The sequence below is a fragment of the Pseudophryne corroboree genome, chromosome 3, assembly GCF_028390025.1.
Source record: "Pseudophryne corroboree isolate aPseCor3 chromosome 3, aPseCor3.hap2, whole genome shotgun sequence".
NCBI lineage: Eukaryota > Metazoa > Chordata > Amphibia > Anura > Myobatrachidae > Pseudophryne > Pseudophryne corroboree.
In genome coordinates, this window is record NC_086446.1 from 772,555 (window position 1) to 796,120 (window position 23,566).

At 47.3% G+C, this 23,566-nt stretch overlaps 1 protein-coding gene across 3 annotated transcripts in view; it reads left to right on the top strand.

Moving 5' to 3' along the window:
* LOC135054473 (zinc finger protein 420-like) overlaps nucleotides 1–22,287 on the top strand; it is an 89,848-nt gene extending 67,561 nt beyond the window's left edge. For 2 of the 3 annotated variants that reach the window (XM_063957569.1, XM_063957568.1), the window contains one exon: nucleotides 12,994–22,287. In XM_063957569.1, coding sequence (XP_063813639.1) covers nucleotides 12,994–14,993 — 2,000 coding nt within the window. In that variant the 3' untranslated portion in view covers nucleotides 14,994–22,287. The remainder of the gene's footprint in view (nucleotides 1–12,993) is intronic. The other variant, XM_063957570.1, reaches the window with a different exon arrangement.
* Nucleotides 22,288–23,566: the final 1,279 nt, after the last annotated feature.

The window sequence follows — 23,566 nt, forward strand, 5'->3', positions numbered from 1 at the left end:
GAAGCCTGCTTCTGGTGCCTCAAAATCTTCAGCATGATGGTGGACCGCCCAGCCTGGAAGTCGGTCAGGAGGGAGCGAGACTCCGACATTTCAGCCACGTCTGGATGTCATCCGGCCTAGATCCCTGGGTACTGGATATTGTGTACCGGGGGTATAGGCTGGAGTTTCAAACTCTTCCACCTCACCGATTCTGGTCAGGCTTGCCGGCTGACAGGGAAATCCTTCTGGAAGCCATAAAAAAGTTGGTAATGTCAGAAGTCATTGTTCCAGTTCCGCCTCATCAGCTGAACAAGGGTTACTATTTGAACCTTTTTGTTGTACCGAAACCGGATAGTTCGGTCAGGCCAATTTTGAACTTTAAATTGTTAAACCCTTCTCTAAGGGAGTTCAAGTTCAAAATGGAGCCTCTGAGAGTGGTGATCTCAGGTCTGGCAGAGGGGGAGTTCCTGGTGTCCCTGGACATCAAGGATGCATACCTCCACATTCCGATTTGGTCGCCGCATCAGGCTTATCTCAGGTTTGCACTGTTAGTCGATCACTATCAGTTTCAAGCACTACCATTCGGTCTCTCCACAGCACCGTGGGTCTTCACCAAGGTGATGGCAGAGATGATGGTTCTCCGCAAGCAGGGGGTGAACATAATTCTATATCTGGACAACCTGCTGATCAAGGCATCATCCAGGGAGAAGTTGTTAAGGTCCATTGATCTCACGACGCATCTGCTCTGGGAGCACGGTTGGATCCTGAACCTTCCCAAGTCTCATCTGGAGCCGACAAGGAGGCTCTCTTTCTTGGGGATGATCCTCGACACGGAGGTGCAGAGGGTGTTTCTCCCGGGGGAGAAAACGTTGGTACAGTCAATGGTCCGGGATGTCTTGAAGCCTACCCAGGTATTGGTTCATCAGTGCGTCTGCCTTCTGGGGAAGATGGTTGCCTTATACGAGGCTCTGCAGTACGGAAGGTTTCATGCTTGGTCCTTTCAACTGGATCTCCCGGACCAGTGGTCGGGATCTCACCTACATATGCACCAGAGGATACGTCTGTCGCCGAAAGCAAGGATTTCACTCCTCTGGTGGCTGCAACTGCCTCACCTTCCAGAGGACCGAAGGTTCGGGGTTCAGGACTGGATCCTTCTAACCATGGATGCAAGTCTCAGAGGTTTGGGAGCGGTCGCTCAATGGGAGACCTTCCAAGGAAGGTGGTCAAGTCCGGAATCCTTTCCAATAAACATCCTGGAGCTAAGAGCCGTGTACAACGGCCTTCTGCAAGCAGCACTCCTTCTACAGGATCGGGCTGTTCAGGTGCAGTCGGACAATGTGACCACCGTGGCCTACATAAACCGACAAGGCGGAACGAAGAGCAGGGCTGCAATGTCAGAGGTGAAAAGAATCCTCCTCTGGGCAGAAAGACACGCGGTGGCGATGTCAGCAATCTTCATTCCGGGAGTGGACAACTGGGAAGCAGACTTCCTCTGCAGACACAATCTCCATCCAGGGCAATGGGACTTCCACCCGGAGGTGTTCGAGGAGGTATCCGGTTGGTGGGGGGTTCCCCACATAGACATGATGGCCTCCTGCCTCAACAAGAAGCTGCAGAGGTACTGTTCCAGGTCGAGAGACCCACAAGCAGTGGCAGTGGACGCACTAGTAACACCGTGGGTATTCCCGCCAGTGTATGTGTTCCCTCCACTTCCTCTCATTCCAAGAGTTCTACAGCTTGTAAGAAGAACAAAGGTTCTGGCAATCCTCATTGCTCCAGACTGGCCAAGGATGGCTTGGTATGTGGATCTGCTGGATCTACTGCTGGAAGATCCAGGGCCTCTGCCTCTTCAGGAGTATCTTCTAATACAGGGGCCGTTCGCTTATCAGGACTTACCACGGCTACGTTTGACGGCATGGCGGTTGAGCGCCAGATCTTAGCTCGAAAGGGTATTCCGATTGCAGTTATTCCTACCCTGATACAGGCTAGGAAGGGGGTAACGTTTAAACATTACCATCGCATTTGGAAAAAATATGTGTCTTGGTGTGAATCCATGAAGTTTCCTGCGGTAGAGTTTCTTCTTGGACGGTTTCTCCTATTCCTGCAAGCAGGAGTGGATATGAGCCTGAGATTGGGATCCCTCAAGGTACAGATTTCGGCTTTATCCATTTTCTTCCAGAAACAATTGGCTGCCCTCTCTGAGGTTCAGATCTTTTTGAAGGGGTTCTGCACATCCAGCCTCCCTGTGTGGCGCCGACGGCACCCTGGGATTTGGACATGGTGTTGCATTTTCTGCAATCAAAGTGGTTTGAGCCTCTACAGGAGGTTGAGGTCAAGTTTCTCACGTGGAAGGCTGTCATTTTGTTGGCATTAGCTTCTGTGCAACATGTGTCTGATTTGGGGGCTTTGTCCTGTAAAAGTACCTAGGGTGGAACTCAGGACACGTCAACAGTTCCTTCCTAAGGTTGTGTTGGCTTTTCATATCAACCAACCTATTGTGGTGCCAGTGGCTACTGACTCCTCAATTGCTTCAAAGGCCTTAGATGTTGTGAGGGCTTTGAAGATCTATGTGAAGAGGTCTGCTCGTCACAGAAAGTCGGACTCTCTGTTTGTCCTGTATGATCCCAAGAAAATTGGGTGTCCTGCTACTAAGCAGAATATTTCTCGCTGGATCAGGTTCACCATCCAGCATGCATGTTCTACGGCAGGATTGCCGTGTCCAAAATATGTTAAGGCCCACTCCACTCGTAAAGTGGGTTCTTCCTGGGCGGCTCTCCGGGGTGTCTCAGCTTTGCCGAGCGGCTACTTGGTCTGGGTCGAACACGTTTGCTAAGTTTTACAAGTTAGATACTTTGGCCTCTAATGACCTCAAGTTTGGTCATGCAGTTCTGCAGGAGCCTGTGCGCTATCCCGCCCATTCTGGATGCTTTGGTACATCCCCATGGTACTAATATGGACCTCAGCATCCTCTAGGACGTAAGAGAAAATAGGATTTTAATTACCTACAGGTAAATCCTTTTCTCGTAGTCCGTAGAGGATGCTGGCCGCTCGCCCAGTGCTTCTTTATCCTGCAGTGGTTTTTTGGTTCAGTACTGCCTGGTTCCTAGGTAAGTTCTGCGTTCTTTACTGTTTCAGTACTGTTTCAGCTGTTGCTGAGTTTTCCGGCATGTTAGCCGGATTTGCCTTGTTGTGTGAGCTGGTATGAATCTCACCACTATCTGTGTATTTCCTTCTCTCGAAGTATGTCGTCTCCTCGGGCACAGTTTCTAGACTGAGTCTCGTAGGAAGGGCATAGAGGGAGGAGCCAGCCCACACTATTAAACTCTTAAAGTGCCAATGGCTCCTGGTGGACCCATCTATACCCCATGGTACTAATATGGACCCCAGCATCCTCTACGGACTACGAGAAAAGTATTTACCGGTAGGTAACCAAAATCCTATTATTTCTATAAGAAATCGGGGATGTCTGGCGTTAGGGGGACATATATATTATGAATCTTCCCAACTAGAATCAAAGATCTGCTGTTGCAATCCACCCACTTGCTGTCCAGGTGAAAGGGGCAGGATCTATTAGAAAGGATGGATACACCACAGGAGATAGAGCATGCTGGGTAGTTATTGGTAAACTGAGGGGGAGAGTGCAATGGAACATGTGATTCCTGAATGGCTACCACCTCCGCCTTCTGGTCAGCAAAATATTTTAATGCAAGACGTCTCTTACGGGAAGAATGAGGACCTTTTACATTAAGACTTAAAAACTTCACCGTGATAGAGAGATCAGATCATGGAATGAAACATCTAGGATCATCTGTGTAAAGTCCAATAGAGTCTGTAGAACGTGTGCATACTTCAAACTATCAAATAACAGAAGAAATAAAATAGGGAACAAAAATGGGAGACAAACAGAAATAGCGTCCATAAAGGAGCTAGAGATTCCGTCACTAGGGAACCGTGACAGAAAGGTAGAAAAAGGTGGTGGTCGGGCCTAAAAGGGAAACTCACCGACTACCCCAAGTAGCCATACGAGAGTGCAAAATCTAATCATCATAGTAACAATTGGAGAAAGAAATATCAAATATAGCATAACATACTACTATTCTTAATCTCAATGTAACCAAAGGAGGTAAAGGCCAAGAACATGTCCTGTTATCCAGTTTATGTACTACCAACACTGTTATAAGAGCAACAAGATGTTAAAGACGAATCAGTCATGCTTTGCCTGAACACCTAAGCATTCTAGAAAGGTATTATGAAACGTAACAGTGGAAAGAATGTCAGACCATATAGCAATTTAATAGCACAGGAAATAAAGAGTAAAAAATATATGTTTTAAACTAATAACAGGAGCAAATAAATCTGTCCCAAACATAGATCCATGCCCAGTAACTTAGTCCCAGTTGGCACATGTTACAGTAAGAAGCAAACTCTGAGTGTCTGCAACAGTCTTACTCCTTTAGCATATTACTTTGAGACGGAAGACAACTCCTGCGGGATTGGTTTAGGTTAAGTGTCATGAAGGACTGTCAACAGTAGTGTCCCACTTTTTCAGAATAGCAGGAGAAATATCTGCAGATTATCCAGGCACTCAGCTGTAGATGAGGAAGGCAAAGCAGCATGCAGAATGCGTTCTTTAATATGATAAAAGTAGACCTTGAGCAGAGTGTCCCTCGGTGCTTGGATAGGGGCCTGGTTGGACTTTGGGAGTCTATGGATCCTATCAATAAGAAGGTCCTCGACAGAAGCCTTTGGTGGAAGTTTCTGAAAAGAGAACCGTGGCATAATCATAAAGCTCAGCATTTGTAACAGAATCCAGAATGCCCATTATTCTGATATTATTTCTGCGAGACCAGTCTTCTAAATCAATGACTTTATCACGAATAGAGACCGGGTCTTCCTGAAGGGTGTCATGTGCTGAAATCAGATCTTTGTTAGATACAACAATCTCTTTCATGTTAGTCTGTACGAGTGCCAATCTCACTGATATCAGACCTCAAAGCCTGAATATTAGAGTTAAGTTCTGAGGTTATTTCAGTCCTTAAATGTAGGTAACAAAGAATGTATAGAGTGTAGAGTAACAGGACCATCTAGAGTGTCTTAAAACGTCTTCAGCCATTACAGCTGGGCTGTGCATCTGACAAGAAGAAGCAGATGATGTTGTAATGGTCTCAGAAGGACCAACTGAATTCGAGGTACCAAATAGATGGACAGGCGGGGCCGATTTGGTACCTTTTAACCTTTTTTGGAAGAATGGTAAGCTGACTACAAAGAGACTGACCTCACAGAGATAGGAAAATACTAATGATCTATAAATAAAAGGTACGCTGTCAGGAGGTTACATCAAGATGACTCAGTTCAAAATGACATTCTTAGTCGGGGTTACGGGGGTATCCGAGCCAAAATTTCAAGTAAACCTGATGTAATGCAACTCAAATAACACAGTAATGACCGAGATATTCCACTAGAGGTCAGTGTGATCACAGACGTGAAGTACTCAGCACAGAGAGACACAAAAGGCAAAATATATTCAGTCGATAAATCCACAAAATAATATACTGTTAGGTTGTATTCAGAGTGTAATGAGCTGTACTCAGACGATACTTGATACTGGGCTCTGCATGTAGACTGAGAGGAAGTAGATTATAGTGATACCATATAAATAGAAGGTAATTTCACCTCCAGGCAAATGCCTCATTTTAGTGTAGTGACCCCGGTCCAGCCGTCAGGACACTTATTTAGTAGTTTATATCAATTTTCTCTGACGTCCCAGTGGACGCTGGGGACTCCGTAAGGACCATGGGGAATAGACGGGCTCCGCAGGAGACTGGGCACTCTAAAGAAAGATTTAGTACTATCTGGTGTGCACTGGCTCCTCCCTCTATGCCCCTCCTCCAGTTAGAATATGTGCCCGGACAGAGCTGGGTGCTTTTAGTGAGCTCTCCTGAGCTTGCTAATAAGAAAGTATTTTAGTTAGGTTTTTTATTTTCAGAGAGCTTCTGCTGGCAACAGACTCTCTGCTACGTGGGACTGAGGGGAGAGAAGCAAACATACTAACTGCGGCTAGGTTGCGCTTCTTAGGCTACTGGACACCATTAGCTCCCGAGGGATCGAACACAGGACCTGACCTTGTCGTCCGTTTCCGGAGCCGCGCCGCCGTCCCCCTCGCAGAGCCAGAAGACAGAAGCCAGCGGGTGAAGCAAGAAGACGTCAAAATCGGCGGCAGAAGACTCCTGTCTTCATATGAGGTAGCGCACAGCACTGCAGCTGTGCGCCATTGCGCCCACACTAACCCACACACTCCGGTCACTGTAGGGCACAGGGGCGGGCGCCCTGGGCAGCAATTGATACCTCCTGGCAAAAGCTGTATATATACAGTTGGACACTGTTATATGCATGAGCCCCCGCCAGTATTTTTACACAAAATCGCGGGACAGAAGCCCGCCGCTAAAGGGGGGGCCTTCTTCCTCAGCACTCACCAGCGCCATTTTCCTTCCACAGCTCCGCTGAGAGGAAGCTCCCCAGGCTCTCCCCTGCAGAATCACGGTAGAAGGGTAAAAAAGAGTGGGGGCACATAAATTTAGGCGCATTAATCATAATACAGCAGCTACTGGGTAAACACTAAGTTACTGTGTGATTCCTGGGTCATATAGCGCTGGGGTGTGTGCTGGCATACTCTCTCTGTCTCTCCAAAGGGCCTTGTGGGGGTCCTGTCCTCATATAGAGCATCCCCTGTGAGTGTGGTGTGTCTGTACGCTTGTGTCGACATGTTTGACGAAGAGGGCTATGTGGAGGCAGAGCAAGTGCAGATGAATGACGTGTCTCCGCTGACACCTGATTGGATGGATATGTGGAAGGTGTTAAATGATAATGTAAACTCCTTACATAAAAGGTTGGATAAAGCTGATACCTTTGGGCAGTCAGGGTCTCAAACCATGCCTGATCCTACAGCGCAGAGACCGTCAGGGTCTCAAAAGCGTCCACTATCCAAAATGGTTGACACAGATATCGACACGGATTCTGACTCCAGTGTCGATGACAATTATGCAAAATTGCAGCCTAAAATTACTAAAGCCATCCGCTACATGATTATAGCAATGAAGGATGTATTGCACATTTCAGAGGTAGACCCTGTCCCTGACAAGAGGGTTTATATGTATGGGGAGAAAAAGCAAGAGGTGACTTTTCCCCCTTCACGTGAGTTGAATGAATTATGTGAAAGAGCGTGGAATTCCCCTGTTAAGAAAGTCCTTATTTCCAAAAGGTTACTTATGGCGTATCCTTTCCCGCCAGCGGACAGGGTGCGCTGGGAATCCTCCCCTAGGGTAGATAAAGCTCTGACACACTTATCTAAGAAGGTGGCCCTGCCGTCACAGGATACGGCCGCCCTAAAGGATCCTGCGGATAGAAAGCAGGGAGGTATCCTGAAGTCTGTTTATACACATTCAGGTACTCTACTGAGGCTGGTGATTGCGTCGGCCTGGTAGTGTAGTGCTGTAGCAGCATGGACAGATAATCTGTCTGAGGAGCTGGATACCTTAGACAAGGATACCATTTTACTGAGCATAAAAGGGACAGGGGAATTGGGATGTGCTCTGCACTAGCTTAATCAAATAGCAATGTAAACTTCCAAAAAAGGCCCCAATTAATATCCTTTATTAAGACAATCAATGTTTGCTGGATTTTGGGGGTGCACCCTGAGACAATAATATCATACAGAAGAAAAAGGAGAGCAAAGAATGTCTCTTTGTTGGCGCACATAGAATAATTTTTAAAATTTAACTTTTAAAAATTCTATGTGCGCCAACAAAGAGACATTCTTTGCTCTCCTTTTTCTACCATTTTACTGACCCTGGGGCATATAAAAGACACTGTCCTATATATGAGGGATGCCCAGAGGGACATTTGCCTACTGGGCTCTAGAATTAATGCAATGTCAATTGCTGCCAGGAGGGTCCTGTGGACTCTGCAATGGACAGGTGATGACGACTCCAAAAAACACATGGAGGTGTTACCTTACAAGGGTGAGGAATTGTTTGGGGACGGTCTCTCGGACATGGTTTCCACAACTACTGCTGGGAAGTCAAACTTTTTGCCATATATTCCCTCACAACCTAAGAAAGCACCGTATTACCAAATGCAGTCCTTTCGCTGGCAAAGAAGCAAGAAGGTCAGAGGTGCTTCCTTTTTTGCCAGAGGCAGGGGTAGAGGAAAAAAGCTGCACCTTACAGCTAGTCCCCAGGAACAGAAGTCCTCCCCGGCTTTCACTAAATCCACTGCATGATGCTGGGGCTCCACAGGTGGAGCCAGGAGCGGTGGGGGCGCGTCTACGACATTTCAGCCACCAGTGAGTTCGCTCACAGGTGGATCCCTGGGCTATACAGATTGTGTCTCAGGGATAAAAGCTGGAATTAGAAGTGATGCCTCCTCACCGTTACCTCAAATCGGCCCTGCCTACTTCCCCCATAGAAAGGGAAGTAGTGGTAGCGGCAATTCACAAGCTGTTTCTCCAGCAGGTGGTGGTAAAGGTTCCCCTTCTTCAACAGGGGAAGGGATACTATTCCACAATGTTTGTGGTACCGAAACCGGATGGTTCGGTTAGACCCATATTAAATTTAAAGTCCCTAAACATTTATCTGAAAAGATTCAAGTTCAAAATGGAATCGCTCAGAGCGGTCATTGCAAGCCTGGAAGAGGGGGATTGCTTACTTGCATGTCCCCATTTATCCGCTTCATCAGGAGTACCTCAGATTTGTGGTACAGGACTGTCATTACCAATTCCAGACGTTGCCGTTTGGGCTCTCCACGGCACAGAGAATATTTACCAAGGTAATGGCAGAAATTATGGTGATCCTGAGAAAGCAAGGAGTCACAGTTATCCCATACTTGGACCATCTCATAAAGGCGAGGTCCAGAGAGCAGTTGCTGATCAGCGTAGCGCACTCTCAGGAAGTGTTGCAACAGCATGGCTGGATTCTGAATATCCCAAAGTCGCAGCTGATTCCTACGACGCGTCTGCCCTTTCTGGGCATGATTCTGGACACAGCCCAGAAGAAGGTGTTTCTCCCGGCGGAGAAGGCTCAAGAGCTGGTGACTCTAATCAGAGACCTCTTTAATCCGAAACAGGTGTCGGTGCATCACTGCACGCGAGTCCTGGGAAAGATGGTGGCATCGTACGAAGCCATTCCCTTCGGCAGGTTCCATGCGAGGATCTTTTAATGGGATCTGTTGGACAAATGGTCTGGATCGCATCTTCAGATGCATCGGCTGATCACCCTGTCCCCCAGGGCCAGGGTGTCTCTTCTGTGGTGGCTACATAGTGCTCACCTTCTGAAGGGCCGCAGGATCGGCATACAGGACTGGGTCCTGGTGACCACGGAGGCGAGCCTCCGAAGTTGGGGGGCAGTCCCTCAAGGAAAAAACTTCCAAGGGTTGTGGTCAAGTAAGGAGGCTTGTCTGCACATAAATATCCTGGAACTAAGGGCCATATACAATGCCCTGAGTCAAGCGGAGCCTCTGCTTTGCAACCAACCGGTGCTGATTCAGTCAGACAACATCACCGCGGTGGCTCATGTAAACTGCCAGGGCGGCACAAGAAGCAGAGTCGCGATGGCGGAAGCCACAAGGATTCTCCGGTGGGCGGAGAATCACGTGCAAGCACTGTCAGCAGTGTTCATTCCGGGAGTGGACAACTGTGAGGCAGACTTCCTCAGCAGGCACGACCTCCACCCGGGAGAATGCGGACTTCATCAAGAAGTCTTTGCGCAGATTGTAGGTCGGTGGGAACTGCCACAGGTAGACATGATGGCATCCCGCCTCAACAAAAAACTACAAAGATAGTGCGCCAGGTCAAGAGACCCTCAGGCGATAGCTGTAGACGCACTGGTAACACCATGGGTGTTCCAGTCGGTCTATGTGTTTCCTCCTCTTCCTCTCAGACCCAAGGTGCTGAGAATCGTAAGAAGAGGAGTGAGGACAATACTCATTGTTCCGGATTGGCCAAGAAGGACTTGGTACCCGGAACTGCAAGAAATGCTCACAGAGGACCCATGGCCTCTGCCTCTCAAACAGGACCTGTTGCAACAGGGACCCTGTCTGTTCCAAGACTTACCGCGGCTGCGTTTGACAGCATGGCGGTTGAACACCGGATACTAGCGGAAAAAGGCATTCCGGATGAAGTTATTCCTACGCTGATAAAGGCTAGGAAGGACGTGACAGCAAAGCATTATCACCGCATATGGCGAAAATATGTTGCTTGGTGTGAGGCCAGGAAGGCCCCAACAGAGTAATTCCAACTGGGCAGGTTTCTGCACTTTCTACAGTCTGGAGTGACTATGGGCTTGAAGTTGGGATCCATAAAGGTCCAGATTTCGGCCCTATCTATTTTCTTTCAAAAGGAACTGGCTTCTCTTCCTGAAGTTCAGACGTTTGTTAAGGGAGTGCTGCATATTCAGCCCCCTTTTGTGCCACCAGTGGCACCTTGGGATCTCAACGTGGTGTTGGGTTTCCTGAAATCCCACTGGTTTGAGCCACTTAAGACCGTGGAGCTGAAGTATCTCACGTGGAAAGTGGTCATGCTATTGGCCTTAGCTTCGGCTAGGCGTGTGTCAGAATTGGCGGCTTTGTCGTGTAAAAGCCCCAGTCTTGTTTTCCATATGGATAGGGCAGAATTACGGACTCATCCACAATTTCTGCCAAAGGTGGTGTCATCTTATCATTTGAACCAACCTATAGTGGTGCCTGCGACTGCTAGTGACTTGGAGGATTCCAAGTTGCTTGATGTAGTTAGGGCTTTGAAGATTTATGTAGCCAGGACGGCTGGTGTCAGAAAAACTGACTCGCTGTTTATCCTGTATGCCCCCAACAAGTTGGGTGCTCCTGCTTCAAAGCAAACCATTGCCCGCTGGATCTGTAACACGATTCAGCAGGCTCATTCTGCGGCTGGATTGCCGCATCCACAATCAGTGAAAGCCCATTCCACAAGGAAGGTGGGCTCTTCTCCGGCGGCTGCCCGAGGGGTCTTGGCATTACAGCTTTGCCGAGCTGCTACTTGGTCGGGTTCAAACACATTTGCAAAATTCTACAAGTTTGATACCCTGGCTGAGGAGGACCTTGTGTTTGCCCATTCGGTCCTGCCGAGTCATCCGCACTCTCCCGCCCGTTTGGGAGCTTTGGTATAATCCCCATGGTCCTTACGGAGTACCCAGCATCCACTAGGACGTCAGAGAAAATAAGATTTTACTTACCGGTAAATCTATTTCTCGTAGTCCGTAGTGGATGCTGGGCGCCCGTCCCTAGTGCAAACTTTGTGCAATACGTGTATATAGTTATTGCTTAATAAAGGGTTATGTTATGTTGGCATCCATTGTTTGATGCCCTGTTGTTGTTCATACTGTTGACTGGATATCAGAAGTTATACGGTGTGATTGGTGTGGCTGGTATGAGTCTTACCCGGGATTCCAAAATCCTTTCCTTATAATGTCTGCTCTTCCGGGCACAGTTTCCTTAACTGAGGTCTGGAGGAGGGGCATAGCGGAAGGAGCCAGTGCACACCAGATAGTACTAAATCTTTCTTTAGAGTGCCCAGTCTCCTGCGGAGCCCGTCTACTCCCCATGGTCCTTACGGAGTCCCCAGCATCCACTACGGACTACGAGAAATAGATTTACCGGTGAGTAAAATCTTATTTTACACCTTATTGAAAGCAGAAGCCAAAGCATGTGATGGCCGGGCGCCATGATCCAAAATGGCAGCCACCTCACTTCCCAATATCACCACCGGGCTCCAGTGACTATGGGCAGCCCATTCTGTCCCCAGAAGTAGTGGGAGCTGTGCACCTGTGTGATTGGGAGAGCAAGCGCTCCCTCCTGAGCCAAAAGCTCCTCCAAGGTAGGTGTCCGGAGCGTGCAGGAAAGACTGGGCACACTTAGCCCCAGACTACAGCCCGTGACTTCAGCAGCGTCACTAGGCTGCGGCAGTGAACAGTGCCCGGAGTGAGCGGAGCGAGTGGTTTTTGCACAGTAGGAGTGGGGGACTTAATAAATTGGGTCTTGGTCCCAGTGGTGGCTGAGAGCTATCAGGTAGGGTAGATAAGAAGCCACTTAGTGAGGAGAACTCCAGAAAGCACGTCTGGATGGACTCAGGCCCCTCTTATTTATTATTTTATATACTAATGGGTGATAGGTGTGGTACATCCCTACAAAGGCAGATCCAATCTCTTTCTCATCAGACTCTGCTGTCTTTCCTGCACTCTCACTCAGATGTTCACTGCTGCCAGTAGCACACATATGAAAAGCAGAAGTATGGTGGCAGCTGTATAGATTCTGATATGTAATTTTCTATATCATACTTACCATACACACATCATCCTTATTACCATTGAGAGAATAGAGGTAAGACACTGATGATGGGGGTGTAAGAGGTGGATTATAACCTAGCAGATGATGATGATGATTACAGGGTATTATATGGTGTATTGCATGTAAAGTACTTTGTTCCACACCTACTCTGCTGCAACAATATACCTTATATAAGGGTAAGTAACACATGTACAGGCTTACCAGTGTATGAGCACACACATAAAGGAATGCTACCTTACCAATGCTTCCAGGAGTAACGTTAGGAGACATTTCTCTGATCCATCAGCTCATACGACTGATGTTATTGTTCATCTAGAATCTCCAATTCATACGATATGTTCCACATCCATTGTTTTACATTGGTGCTGACATAGGACTTGGCAAGTGACTACATCTCCATATATACTTCATGGTTAGTTACCAGTACAAGTGAGAGATATATCTAAGTCTTATTATAATATTACATTTGTTATTGTGAGTGTTCTCAGTAGGGTGGACACAATGATAGTCTGAGACACAATATTATAAAGCCTTCATTAAAAGTTATGATTTAATATACACACACATTTACAATTAAGTGTCCCAGAGAGTCGTCTTCTATTGTTTACAAGATTAATATTGTTACAGGAAAATTAATATTTCCATAATGTGTTTTATTTCCAGCAGATGGACACACAAGCAGGAATATCTCAGAAGGACATCTAATGTTATCCCCGGATTGTGACATAAAAGATAATGACAGTAGACAGGATTCTCCAGGAGATAACCCCATTACCCCAATTATACATCCAGCTCTATCAGCTGATCCCTCTGATACTGGGAAATGTTCTCCTGATCACTCTGATATTGGTGCATCTGTTACAGCTCTAACAGTAGATACAGTGTTTCCCTGTTCTATAGATGCCAAATGTTTTACACAGAACACAAAGCTTATCACCCATCAGGCAGCTAAGGCAGGTGATAAGCCATTTCCATGTTCTGAGTGTGGGAAATGTTTTACATACAAATCATATCTTGTTAGACATCAGAAAAGTCACACAGGTGAGAATACATTTCCATGTTCTGAGTGTGGGAAATGTTTTGCACATGAATCATATCTTATTAAACATCAGAGAAGTCACACAGGTGAGAAGCCATTTTCTTGCTCTGAGTGCGGAAAATGTGTTACACGGAAATCACAACTTGTTGCACATCAGCGAAGACACACAGGTGAGAGGCCATTTCCATGTTCTGAGTGTGGGAAATCTTTTATACAGAAATCACAACTTGTTAAACATCAGCGAAGTCACACAGGTGAGAATACATTTCCATGTTCTGAGTGTGGGAAATGTTTTACACCCAAATCGTATCTTGTTATACATCAGAGAAGTCACACAGGTGAGAGGCCATTTCCATGTTCTGAGTGTGGGAAATGTTTTACACGGAAATCATATCTTGTTAAACATCAGCAAAGTCACACAGGTGAGAATACATTTCCATGTTCTGAGTGTGGGAAATGTTTTGCACATAAATCATATCTTATTGAACATCAGAGAAGTCACACAGGTGAGAGGCCATTCCCATGTTCTGAGTGTGTAAAATGTTTTGGACACAAAGCAGATCTTATTAAACATCAAAGAAGTCACACAGGTGAGAAGCCATTTTCTTGCTCTGAGTGTGGGAAATGTGTTACACGGAAATCACAACTTGTTGCACATCAGCGAAGACACACAGGTGAGAGGCCATTTCCATGTTCTGAGTGTGGGAAATCTTTTATACAGAAATCACATCTTGTTAAACATCAGCGAAGTCACACAGGTGAGAATACATTTCCATGTTCTGAGTGTGGGAAATGTTTTACGCCCAAATCGTATCTTGTTATACATCAGAGAAGTCACACAGGTGAGAGGCCATTTCCATGTTCTGAGTGTGGGAAATGTTTTACACAGAAATCACACCTTTTTAGACATCAGAAAAGTCACACAGGAGAGAATCCATTTTCTTGCTCTGAGTGTGGGAAATGTTTTACACGGAAATCATATCTTGTTAAACATCAGCAAAGTCACACAGGTGAGAATACATTTCCATGTTCTGAGTGTGGGAAATGTTTTGCACATAAATCATATCTTATTAAACATCAGAGAAGTCACACAGGTGAGAAGCCATTTCTATGTTCTGAGTGTGGGAAATGTTTTACACAGAAATCACATCTTGTTAGACATCAGAAAAGTCACACAGGTGAGAAACCATTTTCTTGCTCTGAGTGTGGGAAATGTTTTACACGGAAATCGCATCTTGTTATACATCAGCGAATTCACACAGGTGAGAATCCATTTCCATGTTCTGAGTGTGGAAAATGTTTTGGACACAAATCAGATCTTATTAAACATTATAGAAGTCACACAGGTGAGAAGCCTTTTTCTTGCTCTGAGTGTTGGAAATGTTTTGCACATAAATCAGATCTTGTTACACATCAGAGAAGTCACACAGGTGAGAAGCCTTTTTCTTGCTCTGAGTGTGGGAAATGTTTTACACGGAAATCACAACTTGTTACACATCAGCGAAGTCACACAGGTGAGAAGCCATTTCTATGTTCTGAGTGTGGGAAATTTTTTGGACACAAATCAGATCTTATTAAACATTGTAGAAGTCACACAGATGAGAAGCCATTTTCTTGCTCTTAGTGGGAAATGGTGTTTAAGTAAATTACATCTAGTTATACATCAGAGAAGTCACACAAATGAGAAGCCATTTCCATACTCTGAGAAGTAAATCAGCTCTTGTTGCACACAATAGACATCACTCAGGTGAGGAACCATTTTAATATTCTGGAGTATACTCATCATTGCCATGTGGTTCTTATCCTATCTCATATGCTATTTGCAATATACATGCTACCGCAGGGTGAAATAATCAGATGTCATGCCCTCATCTACCACTGCTATACAGATGACCTGTCTTTTGCTCCGGGTACTGAGAACCCAGTACCATTCCTAAATGGTTGTCTAGCTGAGCTCCAGGTGTGGGTGATGCCAGTTGACTGTGACTCAGTCCTGGTGAAACAGGTACACATGATAGAAGCTCACCGTCATAGGGCAGGGCTACAACTCAGCTTTGCAAACCAACCAGACTTACGCTTGGGCGTTCAGAGTTAGAAAATACTGATCCTGTGTGGAATCTTGGTGTCCTGGATTGTGGAGTGACACTTAGACATCAGGTATCAGCCACAATCAGATCCTCATCTGAGGAACATAGCCAGACTCCAGCACTTATTTCCCTCAGAAGATCTACCTACAGTCATACATGCACTTGTATCATCACGCATAGACTACTGCAATGTCCTCTACCTGGGTCTCCCAGCAAAAGAATTGCACCGTTTGTAGCTTGTACAGAATGCAGCAGCCAGGCTGTTACCTAACCAGCCCGTTCCTGCCACATAACACCCATTCTCTGGTCCCTTCACCGGCTGCCTGTAATATGGGGACTCTATTACATAATCTTACTGACTCTCCCAGCCCTACATGACCAGGGTTCATGGTACCAGAAGCAAATTCTGCCTCCTTACTGCCCTGCTTTCTTACTTCCACCTGCAGTGCTGAGATGTCATGGGGGAGACAGGGTAGGTGGCAGTAGTGGGGAGGGGAGACAGGGCATGCGACAGTTCGTAGATGGAAAAGATGAGATATGAGCTGCACTCTGGAAGCTTATAGGGGGTTAATAAGAGATGACGCAGATGTGACATCACGCAGCCCCCCTCCCGGAAAATGGTCCTGGCCCACCCGCATTTACCCCTAGGGATGCGACCACAATGTGTGTCTGAGCAGCCGCTGCGCACGTGCATTTTGCCACCACCAGCAGACTGCTGCGCGGCGCTATTGCGGCTTGGTCTGAATGACCCCCATAGGCTTTTGGCTCCTGATATGTATCTGCTTTACTTATCTGCAAAACTGAAACATAACCTGAATTGTTTCTGCTTTAAAGAATATTTCTCTTATGTCATAGAGGTCCACTAGGAGCCATGGGCACTTTAAATGTTTCACAATGTGGGCTGGCTCCTCTCTCTATGCCCCTCCTACCAGACTCAGTTTAGTTAATGTGCCCGGAGGAGCCGGTCACAGCTAGGGGAGCTCCTAGGAGTTTTCTTAGTTTTATTGTTTTCTAGAGTGTTATTTTACAGGAGGCTGTTTGGCACCAGTCTGCCGGCTTTCTGGGACTTAGGGGGGAGAATGGACCAACTTAATACAAAGTTACTGGCTCCATTACTCTGCTGACAGGACACTGAGCTCCTGAGGGAAATGTCCACAACCCCCACTATGGTGACCGCACACTCCCGCAGCACGCTGACACACCCCTACAGAGCCAGAAGACTGAAGAGTGGTGAGTACAGCGCCGGATTCCCGGTTAGTGGGTCGCCGGTGGGTATGGCGGCACAATGGTGGGAGCGCAGCTCTGGTTTCAGGCTGCGCTCCTGGAAGGCTCAGCAACATATTAACTGTATGTCAGCGCTATGAGGGGCGTTCAGAGCCAGCAAGACTACCCTACACTGGTCTGACTGGGGCTGTGTCCCGCTGTCACACATAATACCACAAGGCCAGTATAAACAAAAGGGCGGGGCTTCCACTCAGGGCAGACCCAGCAGCTCACCAGCGCCATTTTCTCCCCGCAGATCTCACTACAGGATGCTGACAGGGAAGCGCTGCCCCTCCAGACAACTCCAGCTTACCTCTGCGGTACCAGGGGGTTATAGAGGGGGAAGTGTAATTAAATGGTACTAGCTACCCTATTAAGGGTAATTAGTCAGCGCCGGGCTTTTATACTATTAGCCAGATAGGGCGCTGTGTGGCTGGTTCCTCATACTCTGTGACTCTCTGAAGGTACTCTGGGGGAAGCTGACATTTTCCTGAGTGTGTGTGCGCATATTTCTCACATTACCATGTCAGGGGACTGTGGGGGTCATTCTGAGCACAGCTATGATCAATCACACTGACATGCGGGGGGACGCACAGGGCTAGTCCGCCCTGCATGTCAGTGCCGGCCCCCCACAGAAGTGCTAAGGCATCGCTCCCGGCCAGCACAGCTTTAGCCGAGAGCTTGTCATCGCTCCACAGCTCGCTGCGGCTGCAGCCCACCACCCGTTTGGTACAGCCACGTCTGCGTTGGCCGGACCGCTCCCACAAAACGGCGACCAAATGCCGACGTTCCGCCCCCTCCCGCCTAGCGACTGCCTCTGCCTGTCAATCAGGCAGAGGCAATTGTATCCCTGATACGGCCTTCAGCTGCCTGGCCGGCGCATGCGCAGTAGGGACCCGTTCGCTTGGCTGTGACAAAAAGCAGCGAGCGAACGGGTCACAATGACCCCTTGTGTGTCTTGTACTGCAGAGTGTTATCTCCAGGGAAGTCCCTGCTGTGTACTCAAAACAGTACACCTCAGGCTTCTGGGTCTGAACCCGTTTGGGTGGACTCCATAAGGGGTATGATATCAAATATCTCTACCAGATTATCCCATACTGAGAAAGAGACGCCGTTTTTGAGAAAGTCTGTGGAGGATCTGATGAATAGGGATTCAGCCCCCACAACTGCGCCTCTTACCCCACCCACGTATCCACAAAAGCGTACACTGGCCCAGATAATGCATGCTGATACCGATGCCTCAGATACAGGAGACGGTGAGGTGGATCTGGGTGGATGATGCAGCTCCTGCCCGAGGGGTACAAGCTATGATTGAGGCCATTAGGGATATTTTGCAGATAACTGAGAAGGTTCCTGTTCAGGAAGAGGAATCTTATTTTAATGTAAAAAATAAATCCTCGGTTACCTTCCCTGCATCAAAGGAGTTATACTCCCTATTTGAAGGAACCTGGGAAAACCCAGAGGAAAAATTCCAAATCCCTAAAAGGCCGCTCATTTCTTTCCCTCAGGAGTATAGGAAGAAGTGGGAAAACCCATCTATTGTGGACGCCTGTGTCTAGATTGTCAAATAAAGTTGTTTTACCTGTTCCTGGTACAGCCTACTTAAAGGATCCGGCTGACCGCAAGATTGAGACTACGCACAAATCACTAAACTGCTACAGGAGTGGCTCAGAGACCGACTATTGATTGTGCGTGGATTTCTAGGTCCATAGTATAGTGGTCAGGAACCTTACTAGATGATTTAGAGTCTATAAATGGAGTGACATTGACATCTTTTTACATCACATACAGGATTCCGCAGGCTTCATGGTGGAGGCCATGAAGGAAATTGGCCTGCTAAATGCAAGTGCCACAACTATGGCACAGTTTCGGCATGCAGGGGACTGTGGCTAAGCCAATGGACTGTTAACACAGAATCCAAGAAAAGTGGAGATCCTGCTCTTCACAGGTGAGGCCCTGTAACGTGGATATCCAAGGCAGCTGCAGGTAAGTCAACATATCTTTCTTTCGCAACTACACCGGCTAGGAATTCATATCCTACACCTACACTGCAGTCCTTTTGGGCTGCAAAGTTTAAAAAGAAGTCCAAGGGTTCCTCCACTTCCTTTAGAGGAGGTTGAGGAAAATACAGAAAACCTGCAGTGACAGGTTCCCAGGAACAGACCTCAGGTTCTGCTTCCTCAAAACCTTCGACATGATGGTGGACCTCACTGCCTGGAGACCAGGCAGGTGGGAGCAAGGTTAAAAGTTTTCAGTCACATCTGGGCGACATCATGCCTAGACCCCTGGGTAAAAGCTATTGCCCAGGGATACAGACGGGAGTTTCAATAACTCCCACCTCACAGATTCATCAAATCAGGTTTACCAGCTTCTCAGGAAGACAGTACAATCCTGCAGGAGGCTATTCAAAAATTGGTGCAAACACAAGTCATTGTTCCAGTTCCACCTCAACTACAGAACAGGGGTTATTACTCCAATCTGTTTGTGGTACCAAAACAGGGCGGTTCAGTAAGACCGATATTGAACCTAAAATCCTTGAACCCTTGAGGGTATTCAAATTCAAGATTCAGTCTCTGAGAGCAGTAATCTCAGGTCTGGAGGAGGGGTAATTCCTGGTATTCCTTAATATCAAGGATGCGTACCTTCACATTCCGATCTGGCCGCCTCACCAGGCTTATCTAAGGTTTGCACTACAGGACTGTCACTATCAGTTCCAGGCAGTGCCATTTGGCCTCTACAGCACTGAGGGTGTTCACCAAGGTCATGGCAGAGATGATGCTCCTCCGCAAGCAGGGAGTGAACATAATTCCATATCTGGATGATTTACTGATAAAAGGATTTTCCAGGGAGAGGTTGTTGCAGCGTACTACTCTCTCAACTCATCTACTTCAGGATCATGGATTCTGAACCTTCCAAAATCACATTTAGAGCCGACAAGGAGACTTTCCTTCTTGGGGATGATACTCGACATGGAAGTTCATAGAGTGTTTCTTCCATTGGAAAAAGTGTTGGTGATCCAATCAATGGTCCAGGATGTCCTGAAGCCAGCCCGGGTATCGGTTCATCAGTGCATTCGCCTTCTGGGGAAGATGGTAGCCTCCTACGAGGCACTGCAGTACGGAAGATTCCATGCAAGATTCTTCCAGCTGGATCTCCTGGACAAGTGGTCCAGATCACATCTTCACATGCACCAGCGGATACGCCTGTCGCCGAAAGCCAGAATTTCACTTCTCTGGTGGATGCAGACTTCTCACCTGATCGTAGGCCACAGGTTCGGGATTGAAAATTGGATTCTTCTAACCACAGATGCAAACCTTAGAGGTTGGGGAGCAGTCACCCCAGGGGGAAAACTTCCAAGGAAAGTGGTCAAGTTAGGAAGCCATCCTTCCAATAAACATTCTGGAACTAAGGGCCGTATACAATGCCCTTCTACAAGCGGCACATCTTCTAAGAGATCAAGCTATTCAGGTTCAGTCGGACAATGTAACGGCGGTGTCCTACATAAACCGACAAGGCAGAACGAAGAGCAGAGCTGCACTGTCAGAGGTAACAAGAATTATTCTCTGGGCAGAAAGACATGCATTGGCGCTGTTGTCAATCTTCATTCCAGAAGTGGACTACTGGGAAGCAGACTTCCTCAGCAGACACAATCTCCATCTAGGAGAGTGGGGCCTCCACCTGGAGGTGTTCGCGGAGGTTACAAGCCAGTGGGGAGTACCTCAGACATGATGGCCTCTCGTCTCAACAAGAAGCTCAGGAGGTACTGTTCCAGGTCGAGATACCTGCAAGCAGTGGCCGTGGATGCGCTGATAACTCTGGGTGTTCCAGTCAGTATATGTGTTCCCTCCACTTCCACTCATCCCAAGGATTCTCAGTAGAATCAAAAGAACAAGGCTTCAGGCAATCCTCATTGCTCCGGACTAGCCAAGAAAGGCTTGGTACGCGGATCTTCTGGAATTACTCAGAGGATCCGAGGCCTCATCTCTTTGTGAGGACCTGCAACAGGGGCTATTTGTTTATCAAGACTTACCACAGCTACGTTTGATGGCATGGAAGTTGAGCGCCAGATCTTAGCTCGGAAGGGGATTCTGAACAGGGTGATTCCTACTCTGATCCAAGCTAGGAAGGGAGTAACGTCTAAGCATTACCATCAGATTATGCATCTTGGTGTGAATCCAAGAAGTTTCCTACGGTAGAGTTTAAACTGGGGCGTTTCCTCCTCTTTCTGCAAGCTAGTGTGGATGTGGGCCTACACCTAGGCTCCATAACGGTCTAGATTTCGGCCTTGTCCATTTTCTTTCAGAAACAATTGGCTGCTCCCCCTGAGGTTCAGACATTCTTGCAAGGGGTTCTGCACATCCAACCGCCCTATGGCACCTTGGGATCTTAATGTGTTGTTACAGTTCTTGCAATCGGATTGGCTTGAGCATTTACAGGAGCTAGATGTAAAGTGTCTTACATGGAATGCTGTCACACTGTTGGCCTTGGCAACAGCAAGACGTGTGTCAGAATTGGGGGCATTGTCACACAAGAGCCCCTACTTGAGCTCAGAACGCGTCATCAGTTTCTTCCTAAGGTTGTGTCTGCATTTTATATCTACCAACCTATTGTGGTGCCAGTGGCTACAGACACCTCGGCTTCTTCAAAGTCCTTGGACGTTGTGAGAGCTTTGAAGATTTATGTGAAGCGGACAGCTTGTCACAGGACGCGCTGTTTGTCCTTTATGATCCCAATAAGATTGGGTGTCCTGCTTCTAAGCAGACAATTGCTCGCAGGATCAGGTTTACTATTCAGCATGCTTATTCCATGGCAGGATTGCCGGTTCCAAGATCTGTACAGACCCACTCTACTCGTTCAGTGGATTCTTCCTGGGTGGCAGCCCGGGGTGTCTCGACTCTACAGCTTTGCCGAGCAGCTACTTGGTCAGATTCGAACACATTTGCTAAGTTCTACAAGTTCGATACTTTGGCCTCTGAGGACCTCAAGTTTGGTCACTCAGTTCTGCAGGACCCTCAGCACTCTCACTCATGTACTTGGAGCTTTGGTACATCCCTATGGTACTAAATGGAACCCCAGTATCCTCTAGGACATAAAAGAAAATAGGATTTTAATTACCTACCGGTAAATCCTTTTCTCGTAGTCCGTAGAGGATGCTGGGTGCCCGCCCAGTGCTTCGTATTCCTGCATAGTTACGTGGGTAAGTATTGGTTCAGCTGTTGCAGTTCATGTTTCATGATTTGTTGGCATGGTTTTCCTTTGGATATGTGAGTGCTGGTTCAAATCTCACCACTGTGTATTTCCTTCTCAGGAAGTATGTCCGTCTCATTGGGCACAGTTTCTAGACTGAGTCTGGTAGGAGGGGCATAGAGGGAGGAGCCAGCCCACACTGTTAAACTCTTAAAGTGCCCATGGCTCCTAGTGGACCCGTCTATACCCCATGGTACTAAATGGAACCCCAGTATCCTCTACGGACTACGACTATTTTTATCCATGTTGTCCATAGTAAAGTATTTAAATATAGAGAAAAATCTGTGTATTAAAGATATGAAATAAAGTTTAAAAACAAAAGATTTCCGTTGAGTCTTTTTATTTGTGTATTATCTTATTTTCAGATGCTTTTGTTCTTTTGCAGTGGGGGGTCGGGCCTGACATGCGGGGTGGACTAGCCCTGTGCTGAGCATCCCCCCACATGTCGGTGTGCCTGATCGTAGCCCTGCAAAATTTTGTAGGGTTACGATCAGGTCTGAATTAGACCCAAAGTGCAGATTTCTAAACATTGCTTTTAGAAGGAGCAAGAAAAAAAGGTATTTGGTTTCCCCCAGCACCCTGAATGATAACAGTAACCAGATATAAATCCCACATAATAATAGAATTCAGAGATCTTCTGTCACGATCCGGGTATCTGGACGCCATTACCTGCCGTTTAGGTGTCTTCTGAGACTGGCCCAGCGTTCCAAGTCCGGATCTCATCTGTGTCAATACTCTGCACATCCCTCCTGTCATTCTGAGACACTACCACAGCGGCGCCATGTTTGAATCCAACATGGCGTCTCCCGTCCTCCGCGGCCTCCGCCGCCGTTCCTGTGTTATTGCTGCAGGTTCTCAGAATAGTGTATCATGCCTGCCGCGGCCTCTGCTGCCCTCCAAGTGTCTCAGCATATAGCTGTCATCTGGCGTCTCCTGTCCTCCGCGGCCGGCGCCGCCATTATCACTATATTTGCACATTTCATTTCAAACCAGTTTTCCCTCCAGGTTCCAGCATGGGCGCAGCCATGTTGGATTTGATCACATGCTTCAATTTCTCCAATCCACCGTCTCTGGAATCTGCATAATTGCCCAGCCAATGCCTGTATAGCTGCAGGTATAAGTATCCTGTGTCTGGGCCAGATAGATGTCAGTGCTTTGAAAGTCATACATTGTTCCAGTCTCTCCTGTGGCTTGTTTCTCCAGGTTCAAGTTCCTGTCTCCAGTATCCACAAAGAGACCCGCACCTGCTTTCCATCCTGTGGTGCAGCCTGACTCTACAGTCCTCCATGGCTATCCAGTTTCCAGCTATCTACTATCTGCTTCCAGCAGCCAGCTTTCAACTGATTCCAGCTTCTACAAAACACCGGTGCTGATCCAGCGGATCCTATCTTACCAGCAGTATCCACTACCACCAGTAATCATCTATCAGCTATTCTGTTTCTACGCTCCCTAGCATCTCACATCATCCACTCTGTGTTTCATCACCTGGCTGGTAACATCCAGCATCCACTCCGTGACTTTAGTACCTGGCTGATTCCATTCAGCATCCACTCTGTGTTTCATCACCCGGCTGATTCCACTCAGCATCCACTCCGTGTTT